The sequence below is a fragment of the Chlamydomonas reinhardtii genome, chromosome 13 (assembly GCF_000002595.2).
Source record: "Chlamydomonas reinhardtii strain CC-503 cw92 mt+ chromosome 13, whole genome shotgun sequence".
Taxonomy (NCBI): Eukaryota; Viridiplantae; Chlorophyta; class Chlorophyceae; order Chlamydomonadales; family Chlamydomonadaceae; genus Chlamydomonas; species Chlamydomonas reinhardtii.
In genome coordinates, this window is record NC_057016.1 from 3033640 (window position 1) to 3054368 (window position 20729).

Below are 20729 nucleotides of genomic sequence, written 5' to 3' on the forward strand. Positions count from 1 at the left end.
GCGGGGCTGTGGTTTAGTGCTGGCCGCACCGTGCTGAGATTACAACTCACAGACTCGGGGCAGCGGCCCACAACCCACCTGTCCAGCTGTCAATGCATGGGTGCGTGCCCACGGTCCAGTTGGCCAGCACCGTGTGGTTCGACAGCTCGTTCTTTACGGCGTACAGGGCGTCCGCGAACGAGGGCGGTGCGGGCGGTCTTGGGCTCGGCGGCTCCGGGCTAGGTGGGACTGGGCTGGGCGGCACTGGACTGGGAGGTAGCGGCGGCGCTGGGCTTGGAGGCACCGGCGGCGCTGGGCTGGGTGGCACGGGTGACGGCGGAACTGGGCTCGGCGGCTCTGGGCTGGGAGGCGCAGGCGAAGGAGGCGGTGGCGGCGACGGCGGGACAGGGCTTGGCGGCTGGGGTGGAGATGGCGGGGGAGGAGGACTCGGGCAGGGGCCCGGGATCAGCGTGTTGTTGTAGATGTAAGCAGCTGATGGCACCGGGCCGCACATGAGTGTGTTGTTTGAAAGCTCCACGCGAGTCAGAGCCGTCAGCACGCTCCATGCCGCAGGCACACTGGACGTCAGCTGGTTAGCGGACAGGCCCAAGCTGCGGAGAGCCGTCAGAACTGACCACTCGGGCGGCAGCGGGCCGGTGAAGCTCTGCCCAACAACGTCCAATCGTGTCAGGGCCAGCAGCGACGACCAGGCCGCATGCAGCGTGCCACGCAGGGTGTTGGTGCCACCGCCCAGGACCACGCTCTGCAAGCTGGTCACGAAGCTCCAGGTGGACGGCAGCGAACCGTTCAGGCCTTGGAAGGGCAGTTGGACTGACGTGGGTTGGCCGGCCGTGCAGGTCACTCCGGTCCATGCAGCTATGCAAGGATCCGATGTCGAGTTCCAGCCAGCCATTGTCGCCGGCCATGCGCTCACCGTCAGCCGCAGGTCTGCCAGCGCATTGCCGGATGAAGGCGGCGGCGGTGAGGGCGGTTCGGGCGAGGGAGGTGTAGGGGAGGGCGGGAACGGGCTGGGAGGAGCTGGCGGAGGTGAGGGCGGAGAGGGGCACGGGGTGCCAAGCGATGATCCTGTTGTCACCACTGGGTTGTTCACAACCCAAGTTCCAGGTAACGACCCACACAGGTTCGGGTTGTTGCGGAGGACCAAGAGCGTCAGCGCCGTCATTCCGGCTGGCCATGCCACAGGGACGGTGCTGACAAGCTGAGGATTCGTCCCAAGGTCCAGGCTACGCAGGCTGCGGAGCTCCGACCAAGACAACGGCAACACGCCCGAAAGCAAGTTGCTGGCAACACTAATGGCCTCCAGCTGTGTCATCTGAGAGTAAACGTCCAAGAGCGTGCCAGTCAGCGTGTTGCCGCTCAGGTCGATGGACTTGAGTGTGCGCACTTGCACAAGGCTGGCCGGCAGGGGGCCAGCCAGCCGCGGCGAGGTGGACGGCAGGCTCAGGTCCACCACGTTGCCGCTGCCGTCGCAGCTGACGCCGTACCAGCTGGTGCATGGGTTCGGATGTAACACGTCGTCCCACGTGCTGAGCGCCGTGGAGTTGCCCAGCTCGTACTTGACCTGCAGCAGCGCGTTGGCTGCAGTGGGCGGAGCGGGCGGCGCCGGGCTGGGCGGCGCGGGGCTGGGCGGCCGCGGGCTAGGCGGGTCCGGGCTGGGTGGCGTGGGGCTCGGTGGTGCCGGGCTGGGCGGTACAGGCGGCGCGGGGCTGGGCGGCACAGGTGAAGGGGGCGCAGGTGAGGGCGGAGGAGATGGCGATGGTGGACGAGGTGATGGCGGCTCTGGGCTTGGCGGCGCAGGGCTCGGAGGCTCGGGGCTGGGCGGCACAGGCGAAGGAGGCGGGCTGGGAGGCGTAGGCGGAGGCGGCGGGCTGGGACACGTCGCCGGAATCTGCGTGCCGTTGTACACATACACCGCAGACGGCACCGCGCCGCACATCAGCGAGTTGCCGCTGAGGTCCACACGGAACAGACCCGTCAGCACGCTCCAGCCAGAGGGAACAGGCCCGGTTAGCAGATTCCCGCTCAAGTCCAGCGTGCGCAGGTTGCTCAGCGCAGACCACTCGGCAGGCAGCTGGCCAGAGTACCGGTTGCCCAGCAGCTCCAGGCGAGTCAGAGACGTCAGGACACTCCACGACCGCGGTAACGTGCCCGTCAGGCTGTTGTTGGTGGCGCGAATGGTGCTCAGGCTGGACACGAACGCCCACGACTCCGGCAAGGAGCCCGTGAGGTTGCGCTGGTTCAGCACCACCGTGGTGGGCTGTCCTGCCGTGCACGACACGCCCGTCCACGCAGCCGTGCAGGGGTCGCTGCTGGTGTTCCAGCCCAGAATCGCAGCCGGCAACGGACTGGCCGTCACCCGCAGGTCCGCAAGCGCATAGCCAAACGAAGGCGGAGGTGGAGACGGAGGCGCCGGCGATGGAGGGGCAGGGCTGGGAGGCGCAGGGCTGGGAGGCACAGGAGGCGGAGACGGCGGGGACGGGCACGCCAGACCAACCTGCGTGCCGCTGCTCGTCACCGGACTGCCAGCAGCCCACGGCGTGGGGATGCTGCCACACAGTGCGCCGTTATTGTCCAGCCACAGGAGCTGCAGCGCGCCCATGCCGCCAGGACCAGCCCAGGCGGCCGGAATGGTCGAGTAGAAGCCGTTGCCCGACAGGTCCAGCTCCGTCAGACGCGTCAGCGCGGACCAAGACACAGGCAGCAGGCCGCCGAGGCCCGGCCCGTTGTTGGCCACGCTGACGTACTCCAGCTGCGTCATCTGGGAGTACGAGTCCGGAAGCGTGCCCGTCAGCGTGTTGCCGCTCAACGTCACTGAGCGCAGCGTGCGCACTTGCACCAGGCTGGCCGGCAGGGGGCCAGCCAGCCGCGGCGAGGTGGACGGCAGGCTCAGGTCCACCACGTTGCCGCTGCCGTCGCAGCTGACGCCGTACCAGCTGGTGCATGGGTTCGGATGCATCACGTCGTCCCATGTGCTGAGCGCCGTGGAGTTGCCCAGCTCGTATTTGACCTGCAGCAGCGCGTTGGCTGCAGTGGGCGGAGCGGGCGGCGCCGGGCTGGGCGGCGCGGGGCTGGGCGGCCGCGGGCTAGGCGGGTCCGGGCTGGGTGGCGTGGGGCTGGGTGGTGCCGGGCTGGGCGGTACAGGCGGCGCGGGGCTGGGCGGCACGGGCGAAGGGGGCGCCGGTGAGGGCGGAGGAGATGGCGCTGGCGGCTCCGGGCTGGGCGGCATGGGGGACGGCGGCTCTGGGCTGGGCGGTGCAGGTGAAGGGGGCGCTGGAGACGGCGGCACAGGAGGCGCAGGGCTCGGCGGTACCGGAGGTGCCGGTGACGGTGGCTCTGGGCTGGGCGGTGCAGGTGAAGGGGGCGCTGGAGGCGCAGGGCTGGGAGGAACAGGCGGCGCAGGGCTCGGGGGCGCTGGGCTGGGCGGCACAGGCGACGGAGGTGGGCTGGGAGGCGTAGGCGGAGGCGGCGGGCTGGGACACGTCGCCGGAATCTGCGTGCCGTTGTACACATACACCGCAGACGGCACCGCGCCGCACATCAGCGAGTTGCCACTGAGGTCCACGCGGAACAGACCCGTCAGCACGCTCCAGCCAGATGGAACAGGCCCGGTCAGCAGATTCCCGCTCAGGTCCAGCGTGCGCAGGTTGCTCAGCGCAGACCACTCGGCAGGCAGCTGGCCAGAGTACCGGTTGCCCAGCAGCTCCAGGCGAGTCAGAGACGTCAGGACACTCCACGACCGCGGTAACGTGCCCGTCAGGCTGTTGTTGGTGGCGCGAATGGTGCTCAGGCTGGACACGAACGCCCACGACTCCGGCAAGGAGCCCGTGAGGTTGCGCTGGTTCAGCACCACCGTGGTGGGCTGTCCTGCCGTGCACGACACGCCCGTCCACGCAGCCGTACAGGGGTCGCTGCTGGTGTTCCAGCCCAGAATCGCAGCCGGCAACGGACTGGCCGTCACCCGCAGGTCCGCAAGCGCATAGCCAAACGAAGGCGGAGGTGGAGACGGAGGCGCCGGCGACGGAGGGGCAGGGCTGGGAGGCGCAGGGCTGGGAGGCACAGGAGGCGGAGACGGCGGGGACGGGCACGCCAGACCAACCTGCGTGCCGCTGCTCGTCACCGGACTGCCAGCAGCCCACGGCGTGGGGATGCTGCCACACAGTGCGCCGTTGTTGTCCAGCCACAGAAGCTGCAGCGCGCCCATGCCGCCAGGACCAGCCCAGGCGGCCGGAATGGTCGAGTAGAAGCCGTTGCCCGACAGGTCCAGCTCCGTCAGACGCGTCAGCGCGGACCAAGACACAGGCAGCAGGCCGCCGAGGCCCGGCCCGTTGTTGGCCACGCTGACGTACTCCAGCTGCGTCATCTGGGAGTACGAGTCCGGAAGCGTGCCCGTCAGCGTGTTGCCGCTCAACGTCACTGAGCGCAGCGTGCGCACTTGCACCAGGCTGGCCGGCAGGGGGCCAGCCAGCCGCGGCGAGGTGGACGGCAGGCTCAGGTCCACCACGTTGCCGCTGCCGTCGCAGCTGACGCCGTACCAGCTGGTGCATGGGTTCGGATGCATCACGTCGTCCCACGTGCTGAGCGCCGTGGAGTTGCCCAGCTCGTATTTGACCTGCAGCAGCGCGTTGGCTGCAGTGGGCGGAGCGGGCGGCGCCGGGCTGGGCGGCGCGGGGCTGGGCGGCCGCGGGCTAGGCGGGTCCGGCCTGGGTGGCGTGGGGCTGGGTGGTGCCGGGCTGGGCGGTACAGGCGGCGCGGGGCTGGGCGGCACGGGCGAAGGGGGCGCCGGTGAGGGCGGAGGAGATGGCGCTGGCGGCTCCGGGCTGGGCGGCATGGGGGACGGCGGCTCTGGGCTGGGCGGTGCAGGTGACGGGGGCGCTGGAGACGGCGGCACAGGAGGCGCAGGGCTCGGCGGTACCGGAGGTGCCGGTGACGGTGGCTCTGGGCTGGGCGGTGCAGGTGAAGGGGGCGCTGGAGGCGCAGGGCTGGGAGGAACAGGCGGCGCAGGGCTCGGGGGCGCTGGGCTGGGCGGCTCCGGAGAAGGCGGCACAGGAGGCGCAGGGCTGGGAGGAACAGGCGGCGCAGGGCTCGGAGGCGCTGGGCTGGGCGGCACAGGCGACGGAGGCGGGCTGGGAGGCGTAGGCGGAGGCGGCGGGCTGGGACACGTCGCCGGAATCTGCGTGCCGTTGTACACATACACCGCAGACGGCACCGGGCCGCACATCAGCGAGTTGCCACTGAGGTCCACGCGGAACAGACCCGTCAGCACGCTCCAGCCAGAGGGAACAGGCCCGGTCAACAGATTCCCACTCAGGTCCAGCGTGCGCAGGTTGCTCAGCGCAGACCACTCGGCAGGCAGCTGGCCAGAGTACCGGTTGCCCAGCAGCTCCAGGCGAGTCAGAGACGTCAGGACACTCCACGACCGCGGTAACGTGCCCGTCAGGCTGTTGTTGGTGGCGCGAATGGTGCTCAGGCTGGACACGAACGCCCACGACTCCGGCAAGGAGCCCGTGAGGTTGCGCTGGTTCAGCACCACCGTGGTGGGCTGTCCTGCCGTGCACGACACGCCCGTCCACGCAGCCGTACAGGGGTCGCTGCTGGTGTTCCAGCCCAGAATCGCAGCCGGCAACGGACTGGCCGTCACCCGCAGGTCCGCAAGCGCATAGCCAAACGAAGGCGGAGGTGGAGACGGAGGCGCCGGCGACGGAGGGGCAGGGCTGGGAGGCGCAGGGCTGGGAGGCACAGGAGGCGGAGACGGCGGGGACGGGCACGCCAGACCAACCTGCGTGCCGCTGCTCGTCACCGGACTGCCAGCAGCCCACGGCGTGGGGATGCTGCCACACAGTGCGCCGTTGTTGTCCAGCCACAGGAGCTGCAGCGCGCCCATGCCGCCAGGACCAGCCCAGGCGGCCGGAATGGTCGAGTAGAAGCCGTTGCCCGACAGGTCCAGCTCCGTCAGACGCGTCAGCGCGGACCAAGACACAGGCAGCAGGCCGCCGAGGCCCGGCCCGTTGTTGGCCACGCTGACGTACTCCAGCTGCGTCATCTGGGAGTACGAGTCCGGAAGCGTGCCCGTCAGCGTGTTGCCGCTCAACGTCACTGAGCGCAGCGTGCGCACTTGCACCAGGCTGGCCGGCAGGGGGCCAGCCAGCCGCGGCGAGGTGGACGGCAGGCTCAGGTCCACCACGTTGCCGCTGCCGTCGCAGCTGACGCCGTACCAGCTGGTGCATGGGTTCGGATGCATCACGTCGTCCCACGTGCTGAGCGCCGTGGAGTTGCCCAGCTCGTATTTGACCTGCAGCAGCGCGTTGGCTGCAGTGGGCGGAGCGGGCGGCGCCGGGCTGGGCGGCGCGGGGCTGGGCGGCCGCGGGCTAGGCGGGTCCGGGCTGGGTGGCGTGGGGCTGGGTGGTGCCGGGCTGGGCGGTACAGGCGGCGCCGGGCTGGGCGGCACGGGCGAAGGGGGCGCCGGTGAGGGCGGAGGAGATGGCGCTGGCGGCTCCGGGCTGGGCGGTGCAGGTGAAGGGGGCGCTGGAGACGGCGGAACAGGAGGCGCAGGGCTCGGCGGTACCGGAGGTGCCGGTGACGGTGGCTCTGGGCTGGGCGGTGCAGGTGAAGGGGGCGCTGGAGGCGCAGGGCTGGGAGGAACAGGCGGCGCAGGGCTCGGGGGCGCTGGGCTGGGCGGCTCCGGAGAAGGCGGCACAGGAGGCGCAGGGCTGGGAGGAACAGGCGGCGCAGGGCTCGGAGGCGCTGGGCTGGGCGGCACAGGCGACGGAGGCGGGCTGGGAGGCGTAGGCGGAGGCGGCGGGCTGGGACACGTCGCCGGAATCTGCGTGCCGTTGTACACATACACCGCAGACGGCACCGGGCCGCACATCAGCGAGTTACCACTGAGGTCCACGCGGAACAGACCCGTCAGCACGCTCCAGCCAGAGGGAACAGGCCCGGTCAACAGATTCCCGCTCAGGTCCAGCGTGCGCAGGTTGCTCAGCGTAGACCACTCGGCAGGCAGCTGGCCAGAGTACCGGTTGCCCAGCAGCTCCAGGCGAGTCAGAGACGTCAGGACACTCCACGACCGCGGTAACGTGCCCGTCAGGCTGTTGTTGGTGGCGCGAATGGTGCTCAGGCTGGACACGAACGCCCACGACTCCGGCAAGGAGCCCGTGAGGTTGCGCTGGTTCAGCACCACCGTGGTGGGCTGTCCTGCCGTGCACGACACGCCCGTCCACGCAGCCGTGCAGGGGTCGCTGCTGGTGTTCCAGCCCAGAATCGCAGCCGGCAACGGACTGGCCGTCACCCGCAGGTCCGCAAGCGCATAGCCAAACGAAGGCGGAGGTGGAGACGGAGGCGCCGGCGACGGAGGGGCAGGGCTGGGAGGCGCAGGGCTGGGAGGCACAGGAGGCGGAGACGGCGGGGACGGGCACGCCAGACCAATCTGCGTGCCGCTGCTCGTCACCGGACTGCCAGCAGCCCACGGCGTGGGGATGCTGCCACACAGTGCGCCGTTGTTGTCCAGCCACAAAAGCTGCAGCGCGCCCATGCCGCCAGGACCAGCCCAGGCGGCCGGAATGGTCGAGTAGAAGCCGTTGCCCGACAGGTCCAGCTCCGTCAGACGCGTCAGCGCGGACCAAGACACAGGCAGCAGGCCGCCGAGGCCCGGCCCGTTGTTGGCCACGCTGACGTACTCCAGCTGCGTCATCTGGGAGTACGAGTCCGGAAGCGTGCCCGTCAGCGTGTTGCCGCTCAACGTCACTGAGCGCAGCGTGCGCACTTGCACCAGGCTGGCCGGCAGGGGGCCAGCCAGCCGCGGCGAGGTGGACGGCAGGCTCAGGTCCACCACGTTGCCGCTGCCGTCGCAGCTGACGCCGTACCAGCTGGTGCATGGGTTCGGATGCATCACGTCGTCCCACGTGCTGAGCGCCGTGGAGTTGCCCAGCTCGTATTTGACCTGCAGCAGCGCGTTGGCTGCAGTGGGCGGAGCGGGCGGCGCCGGGCTGGGCGGCGCGGGGCTGGGCGGCCGCGGGCTGGGCGGTACGGGTGATGCAGGTGGTACTGGGCTGGGCGGTTCAGGCGCCGGCGGATTTGGGCTTGGCGGCGCCGGGCTAGGAGGGCTGGGGCTAGGAGGCGCCGGCGAAGGTGGCGGCAAAGGAGAGGGAGGGTCCGGACTTGGTGGCGCAGGGGACGGCGGCACCGGGCTCGGCGGTACAGGGCTGGGCGGCGCTGGGGAAGGCGGCTGTGGAGGCGCCGGGCTCGGCGGTAATGGTGGAACTGGGCTGGGCGGTGTCGGGCTGGGAGGCACGGGCGATGGCGGAACAGGCGGTGCAGGAGACGGCGGCTGCGGAGGATCTGGAGATGGAGGCGTAGGGGAAGGTGGCATAGGTGACGGCGGTACAGGCGGCGCTGGTGGCGACGGTGAAGGTGGGTCCGGAGAAGGCGGTGCAGGAGACGGGGGTGGGAGTGGAGCAGGCGGCTCGGGCGATGGTGGCGCGGGGCTGGGTGGCATCGGACTCGGCGGATGCGGGGTGGGAGGTACGGGTGGTACCGGAGACGGCGGTACAGGCGGGGACGGGCTGGGAGGAATAGGCGACGGCGGGTTGGGACTGGGTGGTTGCGGGGATGGTGGATGAGAGGGCAGCGGTGGCGGTGGTACTGGCGGCAGCGGAGGCGAGGGTGGTGGCGGCGGGCTAGGACAAGGTGAAGGTATGGTTGTCCCATTGTACACAAAGTTCGCTGCGGTAGTCGCCGGCAGGGCACCACACATTGTGTTGTCGCTCAGCTGCAGGCAGATGGGGTCACATGGAAACTTACGAGGCGGCCGGCACATATCAAAAAGCATCGTGTTCTGACTACTTGATATTTACCCCAACCAGGTCGCTCGATGCAGCTGCACTATGCTGGTAAACGACGGCCCTCACCTGAATGCGAGTAGTCTGTGTCAGGGCGCTCCATGTAGATGGGACAGGCCCCGTCAGGCCGTTCCCACCCAGGTCCAAGGTGCGAAGATTAGTAAGCGTGGACCACTCGGCAGGCAGCTGGCCCGAGAAAGCGTTGCCCAGTAGCTCCAGGCGAGCCAGCCCGATCAACCCCGCCCACTGCCGCGGTAGCGTCCCACTCAGGCTGTTGTTGTTCATGCGGATGCTGGTCAGGCTCGTCACATACAGCCACGAGCTCGGCAAGGAGCCAGTCAACCCGCGCTGCAGCAACAGAACACCGGAGGGTTGCCCGGCCGTGCAGGAAACACCTGTGCACAGAATGTCAAACGGGCCATGTGAAAACCGGTACGTCAGCAGGTAAAGGCGGTGAGTAAACAGACGCAAAACGTCGCTATGCCCTCCGTGGGTTCTTCGCACCTGTCCACGCAGCCGTGCAGGGGTCGCTGCTGGTGTTCCAGCCCAGAATCGACGCAGGCCACGGGCTGATCGTTAACCTGAGACCCGCAAGCGCGTTGCCAAATGATGGTGGTGCAGGCGAAGGCGGCGCCGGTGAGGGAGGCCGCGGCGGCGGCGACGGCGGCGATGGGCACGGCGTAGACAAAGACGCCGAGCTGTACGCGGGGTTGCCCTCCGTCCACGGAGCTGGAAGGAAACCGCAAAGGAGGCTGTTGCCGGCAAAGGAAATGTACACAAGCGCAGTCATCCCGCCAGGCCATGCGGGAGGAATAAAGCTCGCAAAGTTGTTGCCCGACAAGTCCAGCTCCTGAAGTAGCTGGAGTGCTGCCCATGATGCCGGTAACAGACCCGTCAACTGGTTGCCAGCTACGTTGAAAACCTCCAGCTGCGTCATCTGGGAGTACGAGTCCGGAAGCGTGCCCGTCAGCGTGTTGCCGCTCAACGTCACTGAGCGCAGCGTGCGCACTTGCACCAGGCTGGCCGGCAGGGGGCCAGCCAGCCGCGGCGAGGTGGACGGCAGGCTCAGGTCCACCACGTTGCCGCTGCCGTCGCAGCTGACGCCGTACCAGCTGGTGCATGGGTTCGGATGTAACACGTCGTCCCACGTGCTGAGCGCCGTGGAGTTGCCCAGCTCGTATTTGACCTGCAGCAGCGCGTTGGCTGCAGTGGGCGGAGCGGGCGGCGCGGGCCTGGGCGGCGCGGGGCTGGGCGGCCGCGGGCCAGGCGGGTCCGGGCTGGGTGGCGTGGGGCTGGGTGGTGCCGGGCTGGGCGGTGCGGGGCTGGGCGGCCGCGGACTCGGAGGAACTGGCGGCTCCGGGCTGGGCGGCACAGGAGGCGGAGCAGGAGATGGAGGATCCGGTGATGGCGGCGCAGGCGAGGGAGGGGCGGGGCTTGGCGGCACAGGGCTGGGTGGTGCAGGCGACGGCGGAGCTGGAGAAGGCGGCGCTGGAGAAGGCGGCGCCGGAGACGGTGGAGCAGGCGAAGGAGGCGACGGCGGCGGCGCGCAGTTAGGCAGCGTGCCGACAAGCGCCACACCGCTGTAGTTCGCCGCGGCAGGACCACACAGACCGCTGCTGCCTATGGACAGCGTCGACAGAGACGCCATGCCCGCGCCGCCGCCAGGTCGCCAAGCCGACGGCAGCGTGCCAACAAACTGGTTGCTGGACAGACGCAGAGCCGTAAGCAGCGACAGGTGGGAGTACGCGTCCGGCAGCGCGCCCGTCAGCTTGTTGCCGCTCACATCCAGCTCCTGTAGCAGCGACAGGGCCGACCAGGACGCCGGCAGCGTCCCGCGCAGGTCCACGTTGCTGCCCAGGTTCACCACACGCAGCGAGTCCACATACGCCAGGTCCGCCGGCAGCGACACTGACGAGAAGCCGTAACCGCTCAGGTCAAGCGTCGTGGGGACGCCGCCAGTGCAGGCCACGCCCTCCCAGGGGCCGCCGGCGTTGGACGTGCACGGGTCGCTGCCCAACGTCCAGCCAGCCAGGCCGGGCCAGTTGCTGATCGCCAGACGCACGGCGTACAGAGACGCGCTCGCGCTGGGCGGTGGCGGCGCAGGCGACGGCGGCGCAGGAGGACTGGGCGGCGGGCTGGGGCATGACATGTTGAGGTTGGTGTTGCTGACGGACACCACCGTGCCGTGCTCCCACGAAGGCGGCAGGAAGCCGCACATGGCCAGGTTGCTGACCACACTCAGACGGCTCATCGCGGACATGCCCGCCGGCCAAGACAGAGGAATGCTGCCCACCAACTGGTTGCTGCCCAGCAGCAGCGTCCGCATGGCCACCATGTTCGACCATGATGCAGGCAGCGTGCCTGTGATGCTGTTGCTTTGCAGGTTCAGGTTGGTCAGCCGCGTCAGCGTGCTCCAGCCAGCCGGCAGCGTGGAGCTGTATGAGCTGGACTGAAACTGCGCACTCGTAAGGCCAGTCAGCAATGACACCGACGGCGGCAGCGGAGATCCCGACACATACGGCGCCCGGATGTCCAGCGCGGTCACCACACTGCCGGTGCAAGTGACGCCAATCCACTTGGCCACGCACGGGTCCGAGCCCGTCCAGTTGGCGGCCAGAAGCGCTGGGTTGCTCAGCTCGCCAAGCACCAGCGACAGAGACGGCGCCGCGGCCGGAGGGCTGGGCGGCAGTGGTGGGGCAGGGCTAGGCGGGGGCGCCAGAGGTGCGGGGCTGGGGGGCGCTGGGCTGGGCGGCCGCGGCGAAGGGGGCGCCGGGCTGGGCGGGGCAGGAGACGGCGGAGTCGGCGGGTCCGGGCTGGGCGGCAGAGGAGGAGGCGCCGGGCTGGGTGGTGCCGGGCTGGGCGGCGCCGGTGATGGGGGCACAGGGCTGGGTGGAGGAGACGGGGGCGACGGGCTGGGCGGTGCCGGTGAAGGGGGCACTGGAGGCTGAGGACTGGGTGGCTGTGGCGGAGGACTGGGCGGCACCGGGGATGGCGGAGCGGGGCTAGGCGGCGTTGGCGACGGCGGTGCTGGTGAGGGCGGCACCGGGCTGGGTGGGACTGGTGATGGCGGCGTCGGACTAGGTGGCCGGGGGCTTGGAGGGTCCGGGCTGGGCGGGGCTGGACTTGGCGGAAAAGGTGGCGCCGGAGGCGGCGCGCAGGCCGGAAGTGGGTTGGGTACGACGTTGGCGCTGGGTATTCCCGACGGGATGGCGCCGCAAACGCCCGTCCCCTCCACGACCAGCTTCGTTAGCCCGATGCTGCTCCAGGCCGATGGGATGGTCCCCGAGAAACCCAGGCCGTTGGCCAGGTTCAAGTTCCTTAGCGCCGTCAGCGCTGAGTACGCAACCGGCAGCGTGCCCGTCAGCCCTGCATTGTTGCTCGCATCCAACATCGAAAGCTGCGTAAGAACGCTCCACTCAGGCGGCAACGTGCCGGAGAACCTGAGAGATTACAGCATAGGGCGTTGGTATTGGAGGGCTTCAGTTCCGGGAGGCCACAGCATTGAAGCCCACACGAGCATGCTTTCTCCAGGAAAATGCTCGCCTAGCTTCCGCCTGTTACGTCCCAGCCCAGTACTTACGAGTTGCTTGCGATACGCAGCCGCTGCAGCGTTGTCAGGTATTTGAGGTCCGCAGCCAGCGTGCCCTGCACACAGCGCGGGGCGCACATGGGCACAACGAGTTTTTGCGATGTGGGTCGAAGGCCGGCACTCCATCATGTGCTTTGGCAAGCAGGTTTCAGGCGGGTGTGTGGAGTTCCATCCGACCCTCATCGCCCTAGGCCTTGGCTGGCGTGTGTAGGAACGCAATCGAACGCCGGCAGCATGCCTAATTGGATAACTTTGCAGTCAAGTCGAACCCTAACCCCTAAACTCCTGCAATTGCGCTTGGATCCAACCTGAAGCTGGTTGTCCTGAATCTCAACAATGTCAACCAGCGTGCCCCCGCTGCACGTGACACCGATCCACGTGCTACAGACGGTGCCCAGCGTGGCTGCGCTCCACGAGTCCAGCACTGCGCTTGGATCTGCTGTGACCCCCGCCTTCAGCGCTAGGAGGCCGCTGTTCGTGCTGGGCGGCGGCGGCGGGGGCGAGGGGCACGCCTGTGTGATGCTGCTGTTTGTGTACGTGACCTTCATGCCCCACCCAGTGGGGAGCGGCCCGCACAAGCTGTTCGAGCCCACGTACAGCCGGACCAAGCTGCCCATCGCGGGCGAGCCCGTGGCCCATACCTCCGGGATGGTGCCCGTGAGGCTGCAGTTCGTAAGCGAGACATAGCGCACGGACTGCCAGCTCTGCCAGCTAGGGGGTAGCGTGCCGCTGATTCTGTTCTGCAGCAGATACACCTGCTGGATGCTGCTGCCCCAATTGCTCCAGGAGTTTGGCAGCGTGCCCGTGAGCGCATTCGACCCCAGGTATAGCTCCTGGAAAAAGGGCCACGCCCCCACGGTACCCCAGGCTGCGGGCAGGGTGCCGTTCAGGCCCTTGTTTCCCGTGGCGTCGAGCACACGCAAGGCGGTAAGGCCCGTGAGGCCGTCCGGCAGGCTTCCCGACAGCCCCAGGTAGCTGATGTCTAAAGTTGTTATGTCGCTGCCGTTGCAGGCAACGCCGCGCCAGCCGGTGCAAGGGTCCGACCCGGTCCATGTGGCCAATTGGTTCCCTGGGTCATACAGCGATGCCTTAAGGCTGTTAAGCACATCCAGTTGTGTAGCTGAAGTTGTGAAGGTTATCGCGAGCAGCGCGAGCAGCCGTGTGAAGACTTGCGAAGACTGCTCCCGCATCTCCGCTGCGCTGCTGCCCGTCCGTCGTGACTGAAGGGATTTATATGTTCGTGTGTAGCATGTTCCATCCTTCTCCTGGCCCTATCCCTCCGTCACCGAAGGCATTTCAAAGGATAAAACTCGGCCGAGTCGCCTTGCTCTGCAACCGTTTTAAGTTACGCGCGGTGATGTTCATATCACGCCCTAAGGCTTGACAAAAGTGCGTGGTCGGTGGTCGGTGGTCGTGTTTTGAAGACCGTGTTCGCGCGCGTTTTGTATATGTAAACCGTTGCTTTCGTGGATTTGATTGTATGGAAAAGATGTGTCGATGATGAATGCATGTTGACCGAACTGGAGAACTCCGAGCCATGGCGGCCTGCTACCGCAACATGGCTGGGCTGGCAAGGTCGCAGCCCCCCCCCCCTGCCCACCGCCTCGCTTGCCTTCCATGTACAGCAGCCCTCGCCTATCCTGTACATATCCCGCCACGCCCTTGGCTGCTTTGCTCCACGCTAAGCCCTTCCAAGCTGCGCACGTGTATACGATCCTGTGTGCGTGCACGCAAACACTGGCGCTATGCATACGTGGGCCCTCTATCGGCAAGCCCTGGCAAGACCCGCCCAGCCGGCCCCCGCCCCCCGTCACCTTGTCATGACATCTTGTGCTTCTTTGTCTACTGGGAATGGTGAAATATCAGTAGACCCCCCCTGTCCTAGCCCCGACAGGCTTGAGCCCTGCCACGAAGCGCACCAACCTGGATGCTGCTGTCGGAGACGTCGACTGCTACGGCCGCCCCATCACAGACGACGCCCGTCCAGGAGCAGTAGTCGCCCGTGCCCCAATCCGTCAGCGGCCACTGTGTGGCCGCGTCTTTGAGGGCGACTAGGCCTGACGCCATGGACGGCGGGGGCGGCGGGGGCGGCGGCGGCCCAGGGCAGCTGGCATTGAGGCCCGTGTTCAGCAGCGTTACCGTCACATGACCCGGCGCGAACGGCAGCAGACCGCACAGGGCGGTGTTGTTGGTGAGGATGATCCTGTGCAGCGGAAACGGCGCAGACGGGGAGGTCGGGGCAGTGTGACAGTGCAGGAACAGCTGATCCTTTGGCACAACCCCACATGCTGTGAATGTAGTACTTGAGTGCACAGTGCATTCGGTGCCCCACCCACCTGGTAAGGTTAGTCATGCCGCTGCCCCAGGAGGCGGGGACGGTGGACACCAACGCGTTGAAGCCAAGGTTCAATGTGCCCAGGCGCGACATGGCACTCCAGGCATCCGGCAGCGTCCCTGGGGTATGGCAGGAGGGGTCTTAGGCCATCGCGCTCCGCGGCATCCTACCACTGCACTGGGGTTCACTCCCACGTAGCGGCCCCCAGCCTGCGACCACATACACCTTCACAGTGCTGACATCCCCCGCCTCTCGTCCGGACGCGTACCGTAAAGCCCGTTGCGAGCCAGGTTCAGTTCCTGCAGGCAGGCACACAGCCGGGCAAACGCAAGCCGCAACGGCAAACGCAAAGGTTCCGGCAATCGCACGGTCAGGCGCCGAAGAATGGAGGGTGATCACAAGTGGTGCATGCCTAGGACGACGGCAAAAAAGACAAGCCCTGGTGGCGTGGCGTCGCTCGCGCCCTCACCGTGATAGCGGTCAGTGCAGCCCAGGAGAGCGGCAAGGTCCCACTGATATTGCTCTTCTCAAAGTTCAGCACCTGCACAAGCAAGGGGTGATATGCGGATCAAGTCACTGAATGCACTCGCTGCGGTGGCTCTGCGATGCAACACTGTGAAGCCAGCGCGAGGGAAATTGCAATTGCCCGTGCCTGAGACCACCAGCATTCACCTTGAGCGCTCGCAGCCACTGGATGTCCTCGGGCGGAGCCGCCCTTGACAGCTGCGTGTATGAGAGGTCGAGGGACGTCACCGCCCCCAGGATGCACGAAACGCCGTAGTATGTGCCGTCGCAGGCGTCCGCTGAGGCCCAGGAGGACAGCGCGGCGGGGTTGCCTAGCTGGAACTTGATGACCTGAAGGGTGTTGGCGGCGCTGGGCGGCATCGGCGGCGCGGGCGATGGTGGGGCTGGGGACGGAGGCGCCGGGGAGGGCGGGCGAGGGGAAGGAGGCGCCGGGCTGGGAGGTGCCGGGGAAGGCGGAGCGGGGCTAGGTGGGTCGGGGCTGGGCGGCGCCGGGCTCGGGGGCGGAGGGGATGGTGGGTCGGGGCTTGGCGGTGCTGGGCTGGGCGGTGCCGGACTAGGTGGGGCTGGGGAGGGCGGCGGGCTGGGCGGAGCAGGGCTGGGCGGTGCGGGGCTGGGCGGCGTGGGGCTGGGCGGGGCAGGGGAAGGAGGCGGACTTGGCGGTGAGGGGCTTGGAGGCATTGGAGAGGGTGGCGCAGGGCTCGGAGGGTCCGGGCTGGGAGGGTCCGGGCTGGGAGGCACGGGGCTAGGAGGGCTTGGGCTGGGCGGAGCCGGAGAGGGAGGCGGGCTAGGCGGAGAAGGGCTGGGCGGTTCAGGAGACGGCGGTGCGGGGCTCGGCGGCGCAGGTGATGGAGGGCCGGGGCTGGGAGGTGCGGGACTAGGCGGAGCCGGGCTGGGCGGAACTGGGGAGGGAGGCGGGCTAGGTGGAGAAGGGCTGGGCGGTGCTGGGGAGGGCGGATCCGGACTAGGAGGAATTGGGCTGGGAGGCGGGCTAGGAGGCGAAGGACTGGGCGGCTCGGGCGATGGGGGAGGACTTGGCGGAAGCGGGCTGGGTGGCACAGGGGAAGGTGGGCTCGGCGGCGATGGACTGGGCGGTGCTGGGGAGGGCGGATCCGGACTGGGAGGAATTGGGCTGGGAGGAGGGCTAGGAGGCGAAGGACTTGGCGGCTCGGGCGATGGGGGAGGGCTTGGCGGTAACGGGCTGGGCGGAGCTGGGGAGGGAGGCGGGCTAGGCGGAGAAGGACTGGGAGGTGCTGGGGAAGGCGGGTCCGGACTGGGAGGATCGGGGCTGGGAGGCGGGCTAGGAGGCGAAGGACTGGGCGGCTCAGGCGATGGGGGAGGGCTTGGCGGTAGCGGGCTGGGTGGCACAGGGGAAGGAGGTGGGCTCGGCGGCGATGGACTGGGCGGTGCTGGGGAGGGCGGATCCGGACTGGGAGGAATCGGGCTGGGAGGAGGGCTGGGAGGCGAGGGACTGGGCGGCTCGGGCGATGGGGGAGGACTCGGCGGCGCCGGGCTAGGCGGCTCTGGTGAGGGGGGAGGGCTGGGAGGTGCTGGACTGGGTGGGGCGGGAGACGGAGGCGGACTGGGCGGGGAAGGGCTTGGCGGCGCCGGGGAGGGCGGAAGGGGGCTCGGTGGTGCAGGACTGGGTGGTGCCGGGCTGGGCGGCTCAGGGCTGGGAGGGCGTGGGCTGGGAGGCTCGGGCGACGGCGGCGCGGGCGACGGCGGCTCAGGACTCGGGGGCGCCGGGGATGGTGGGGGGCTGGGAGGCGCAGGGCTGGGTGGCTCTGGGGAAGGAGGCGGGCTCGGCGGTGCGGGGCTGGGTGGTGCGGGGCTGGGCGGCACGGGGCTAGGGGGTGCGGGGCTGGGAGGCACGGGCGAGGGCGGAGCCGGGCTGGGAGGAGGACTAGGAGGCTCGGGGCTAGGAGGCACCGGACTGGGAGGAGCCGGGCTGGGCGGCGCAGGACTGGGCGGCGCAGGGCTGGGCGGCACAGGCGGAGGTGACGGCACAGGTGGAGGCGGGGAGCAGCTAGCCAGGTAGCCCGCATCGCGAAGCACCTTGGTGGTCAGCGAGCCGGCCAGAGGGCCGCACAGACCTGACGCCGACGTAATGACGATGCCGTTCGACCCCATAGCTGACATGCCTGTATCCCAGCTGGCAGGAACACTGCCCTGAAGACCGGAAGCGCCAGCCAGCCCAAGGCGCGTCAACGCGGCCAGCTGGGACCAAGCGTCCGGCAGCGTCCCTGTCAGCGCTGTTTGGAAGGAGAGGTCGAGCCACCGCAGACCGCGCAGGCCGCCGGCGGCCGCCCATGCGCCCGGGAGCGTCCCGGACCAGGCGTTGCCGTTGCCGAGCAGCAGCGCCGTCACAAGCGTCCCGAGCGTAGAAGCGGCGGCAGGTAGCGTGCCAGCCACGCCCAGACCGCGTAGATCGACTCTGTCCACGCGATCTGTGTAGGGCTGCGTCTGCGCCACGCACGTCAGGCCCTGCCAAATAGGAGCATGATGGGAGCACATCAGTCAACTTCCACCAACATACAAAGCATGCAAAGCTGGTGAGCCATAAACTTCCAAGAAGCGAACACACACACGTAACTGGCGTACGCACCTGCCACACGGCGCCTGACACACACGGGTCCGTGCCCGCCACCCAGCCCGACAGGCCCGATGGCCAGGAAGCGCCTGCAGCCGCTTTGAGGGAAAGCAGCCCGCCCGCCGTGTTGGTGGTGATGCCGCATGCCTGAGAGACGTTGGTGCCAGCAGTGGTGACCTTGCTGCTGCTGCCAAACCAGCCCGGCAGCGTGCCGCACAGGCCTGCCAGAGGCACGAAGACAGCAAGCGCAACATCAGATGTTAGTGCAGAAGAGCAAAGACACTTCGGGACCAGTGACTACACTCCTGCGCGCCCCCACCTGCGTTGCCTGACAGCGTCAGACGCGTCATCGTGCCAGTGGACAGCCCAGACGGCCAGCCAGACGGCACCAGACCCTCCAGCTTGTTGCCGTACAGGTCCAGAGTGACCAGACCAGTCAGCGCGGACCAGCTGGCAGGCAGGAACCCAGTGTGCTGGTTGCCGGCTAGAACCAGCTCCTGCAGCGGTCGGCAAGGTGAGGGGGGGGGCATAAAGGCAGGCGGTTGCGGCAAAGCTCGTCCACAACACGAATCCAAGGTTTGCTTCTACTTCAGCGGATCGCGCCTCACCGTCAGCTGCGTTAACACGCTCCAGGAGGCGGGCAGCGGGCCGGTCATTCCCACGTAGCCGCCCAGGTTCAGAGAGCGAAGGCTGGTCACGTAGCGCATGCTGGGTGGCAGTGTGCCAGTCAGGCCGTAGGCGTAGGACAAGTCTGCAGGTGAGCAAACGCAAACGCAGGAGTCAGGTCAGCAGGAGAGCGGCCCACAACAACGTGTAGATGTTCTTGACACTCCACACGACACGACTGCGCCCGCAGACCACACCAAGCTTTGGTTCACTTTCACAACCCGGCCATGTCTCACCGATGCCAGTCACTGAGCCACCGCCACCGCACGTCACCTCCGCAAGTGTGCATGGATCGGTAGCAGGCAGGCCGCTCCAGCTAGACATGCTGCCGGGTTGGCCGAGCTCGTTGTATACCAGTGCCAGCGCGGAACCCGAGCCAAGCGGCGGAGGCGGAGGCGCCGGCGGCGCTGGGGGCAGCGGAGGCGCTGGCGACGGCGGCGCAGGGCTGGGTGGCCGGGGCGACGGCGGCTCAGGACTCGGGGGCGCCGGGGATGGTGGGGGGCTGGGAGGCGCAGGGCTGGGTGGCTCTGGGGAGGGAGGCGGGCTGGGCGGTGCGGGGCTGGGTGGTGCGGGGCTGGGCGGCACGGGGCTAGGGGGTGCGGGGCTGGGAGGCACGGGCGAGGGCGGAGCCGGGCTGGGAGGAGGACTAGGAGGCTCGGGGCTAGGAGGCACCGGACTGGGAGGAGCCGGGCTGGGCGGCGCAGGACTGGGCGGCGCAGGGCTGGGCGGCACAGGTGGAGGTGACGGCACAGGTGGAGGCGGGGAGCAGCTAGTCAGGTAGCCCGCATCGCGAAGCACCTTGGTGGTCAGCGAGCCGGCCAGAGGGCCGCACAGACCTGACGCCGACGTAATGACGATGCCGTTCGACCCCATAGCTGACATGCCTGTATCCCAGCTGGCAGGAACACTGCCCTGAAGACCGGAAGCGCCAGCCAGCCCAAGGCGCGTCAACGCGGCCAGCTGGGACCAAGCGTCCGGCAGCGTCCCTGTCAGCGCTGTTTGGAAGGAGAGGTCGAGCCACCGCAGACCGCGCAGGCCGCCGGCGGCCGCCCATGCGCCCGGGAGCGTCCCGGACCAGGCGTTGCCGTTGCCGAGCAGCAGCGCCGTCACAAGCGTCCCGAGCGTAGAAGCGGCGGCAGGTAGCGTGCCAGCCACGCCCAGACCGCGTAGATCGACTCTGTCCACGCGATCTGTGTAGGGCTGCGTCTGCGCCACGCACGTCAGGCCCTGCCAAATAGGAGCATGATGGGAGCACATCAGTCAACTTCCACCAACATACAAAGCATGCAAAGCTGGTGAGCCATAAACTTCCAAGAAGCGAACACACACACACGTAACTGGCGTACGCACCTGCCACACGGCGCCTGACACACACGGGTCCGTGCCCGCCACCCAGCCCGACAGGCCCGATGGCCAGGAAGCGCCTGCAGCCGCTTTGAGGGAAAGCAGCCCGCCCGCCGTGTTGGTGGTGATGCCGCATGCCTGAGAGACGTTGGTGCCAGCAGTGGTGACCTTGCTGCTGCTGCCAAACCAGCCCGGCAGCGTGCCGCACAGGCCTGCCAGAGGCACGAAGACAGCAAGCGCAACATCAGATGTTAGTGCAGAAGAGCAAAGACACTTCGGGACCAGTGACTACACTCCTGCGCGCCCCCACCTGCGTTGCCTGACAGCGTCAGACGCGTCATCGTGCCAGTGGACAGCCCAGACGGCCAGCCAGACGGCACCAGACCCTCCAGCTTGTTGCCGTACAGGTCCAGAGTGACCAGACCAGTCAGCGCGGACCAGCTGGCAGGCAGGAACCCAGTGTGCTGGTTGCCGGCTAGAACCAGCTCCTGCAGCGGTCGGCAAGGTGAGGGGGGGGGCATAAAGGCAGGCGGTTGCGGCAAAGCTCGTCCACAACACGAATCCAAGGTTTGCTTCTACTTCAGCGGATCGCGCCTCACCGTCAGCTGCGTTAACACGCTCCAGGAGGCGGGCAGCGGGCCGGTCATTCCCACGTAGCCGCCCAGGTTCAGAGAGCGAAGGCTGGTCACGTAGCGCATGCTGGGTGGCAGTGTGCCAGTCAGGCCGTAGGCGTAGGACAAGTCTGCAGGTGAGCAAACGCAAACGCAGGAGTCAGGTCAGCAGGAGAGCGGCCCACAACAACGTGTAGATGTTCTTGACACTCCACACGACACGACTGCGCCCGCA

The 20729-nt window shown here is 68.3% G+C and overlaps 1 protein-coding gene across 2 annotated transcripts in view; it reads right to left on the minus strand.

The window, feature by feature from the left end:
- Positions 1-20729, minus strand: part of CHLRE_13g584450v5 (uncharacterized protein) — a 35795-nt gene that overhangs the window by 9199 nt on the left and 5867 nt on the right. The window contains exons 14-30 of one of the 2 annotated variants that reach the window (XM_043069633.1): positions 20483-20625; positions 20194-20371; positions 19890-20095; positions 18776-19766; positions 18482-18624; positions 18193-18370; positions 17889-18094; positions 15434-17767; positions 15231-15302; positions 15030-15060; positions 14763-14880; positions 14350-14629; positions 12735-13646; positions 12418-12482; positions 9342-12277; positions 8907-9232; positions 79-8767 (exon numbers count right to left, since the gene is read on the minus strand). In XM_043069633.1, coding sequence (XP_042917608.1) covers positions 79-8767; positions 8907-9232; positions 9342-12277; positions 12418-12482; positions 12735-13646; positions 14350-14629; positions 14763-14880; positions 15030-15060; positions 15231-15302; positions 15434-17767; positions 17889-18094; positions 18193-18370; positions 18482-18624; positions 18776-19766; positions 19890-20095; positions 20194-20371; positions 20483-20625 — 17808 coding nt within the window. The remainder of the gene's footprint in view (positions 1-78; positions 8768-8906; positions 9233-9341; positions 12278-12417; positions 12483-12734; positions 13647-14349; positions 14630-14762; positions 14881-15029; positions 15061-15230; positions 15303-15433; positions 17768-17888; positions 18095-18192; positions 18371-18481; positions 18625-18775; positions 19767-19889; positions 20096-20193; positions 20372-20482; positions 20626-20729) is intronic. The other variant, XM_043069634.1, reaches the window with a different exon arrangement.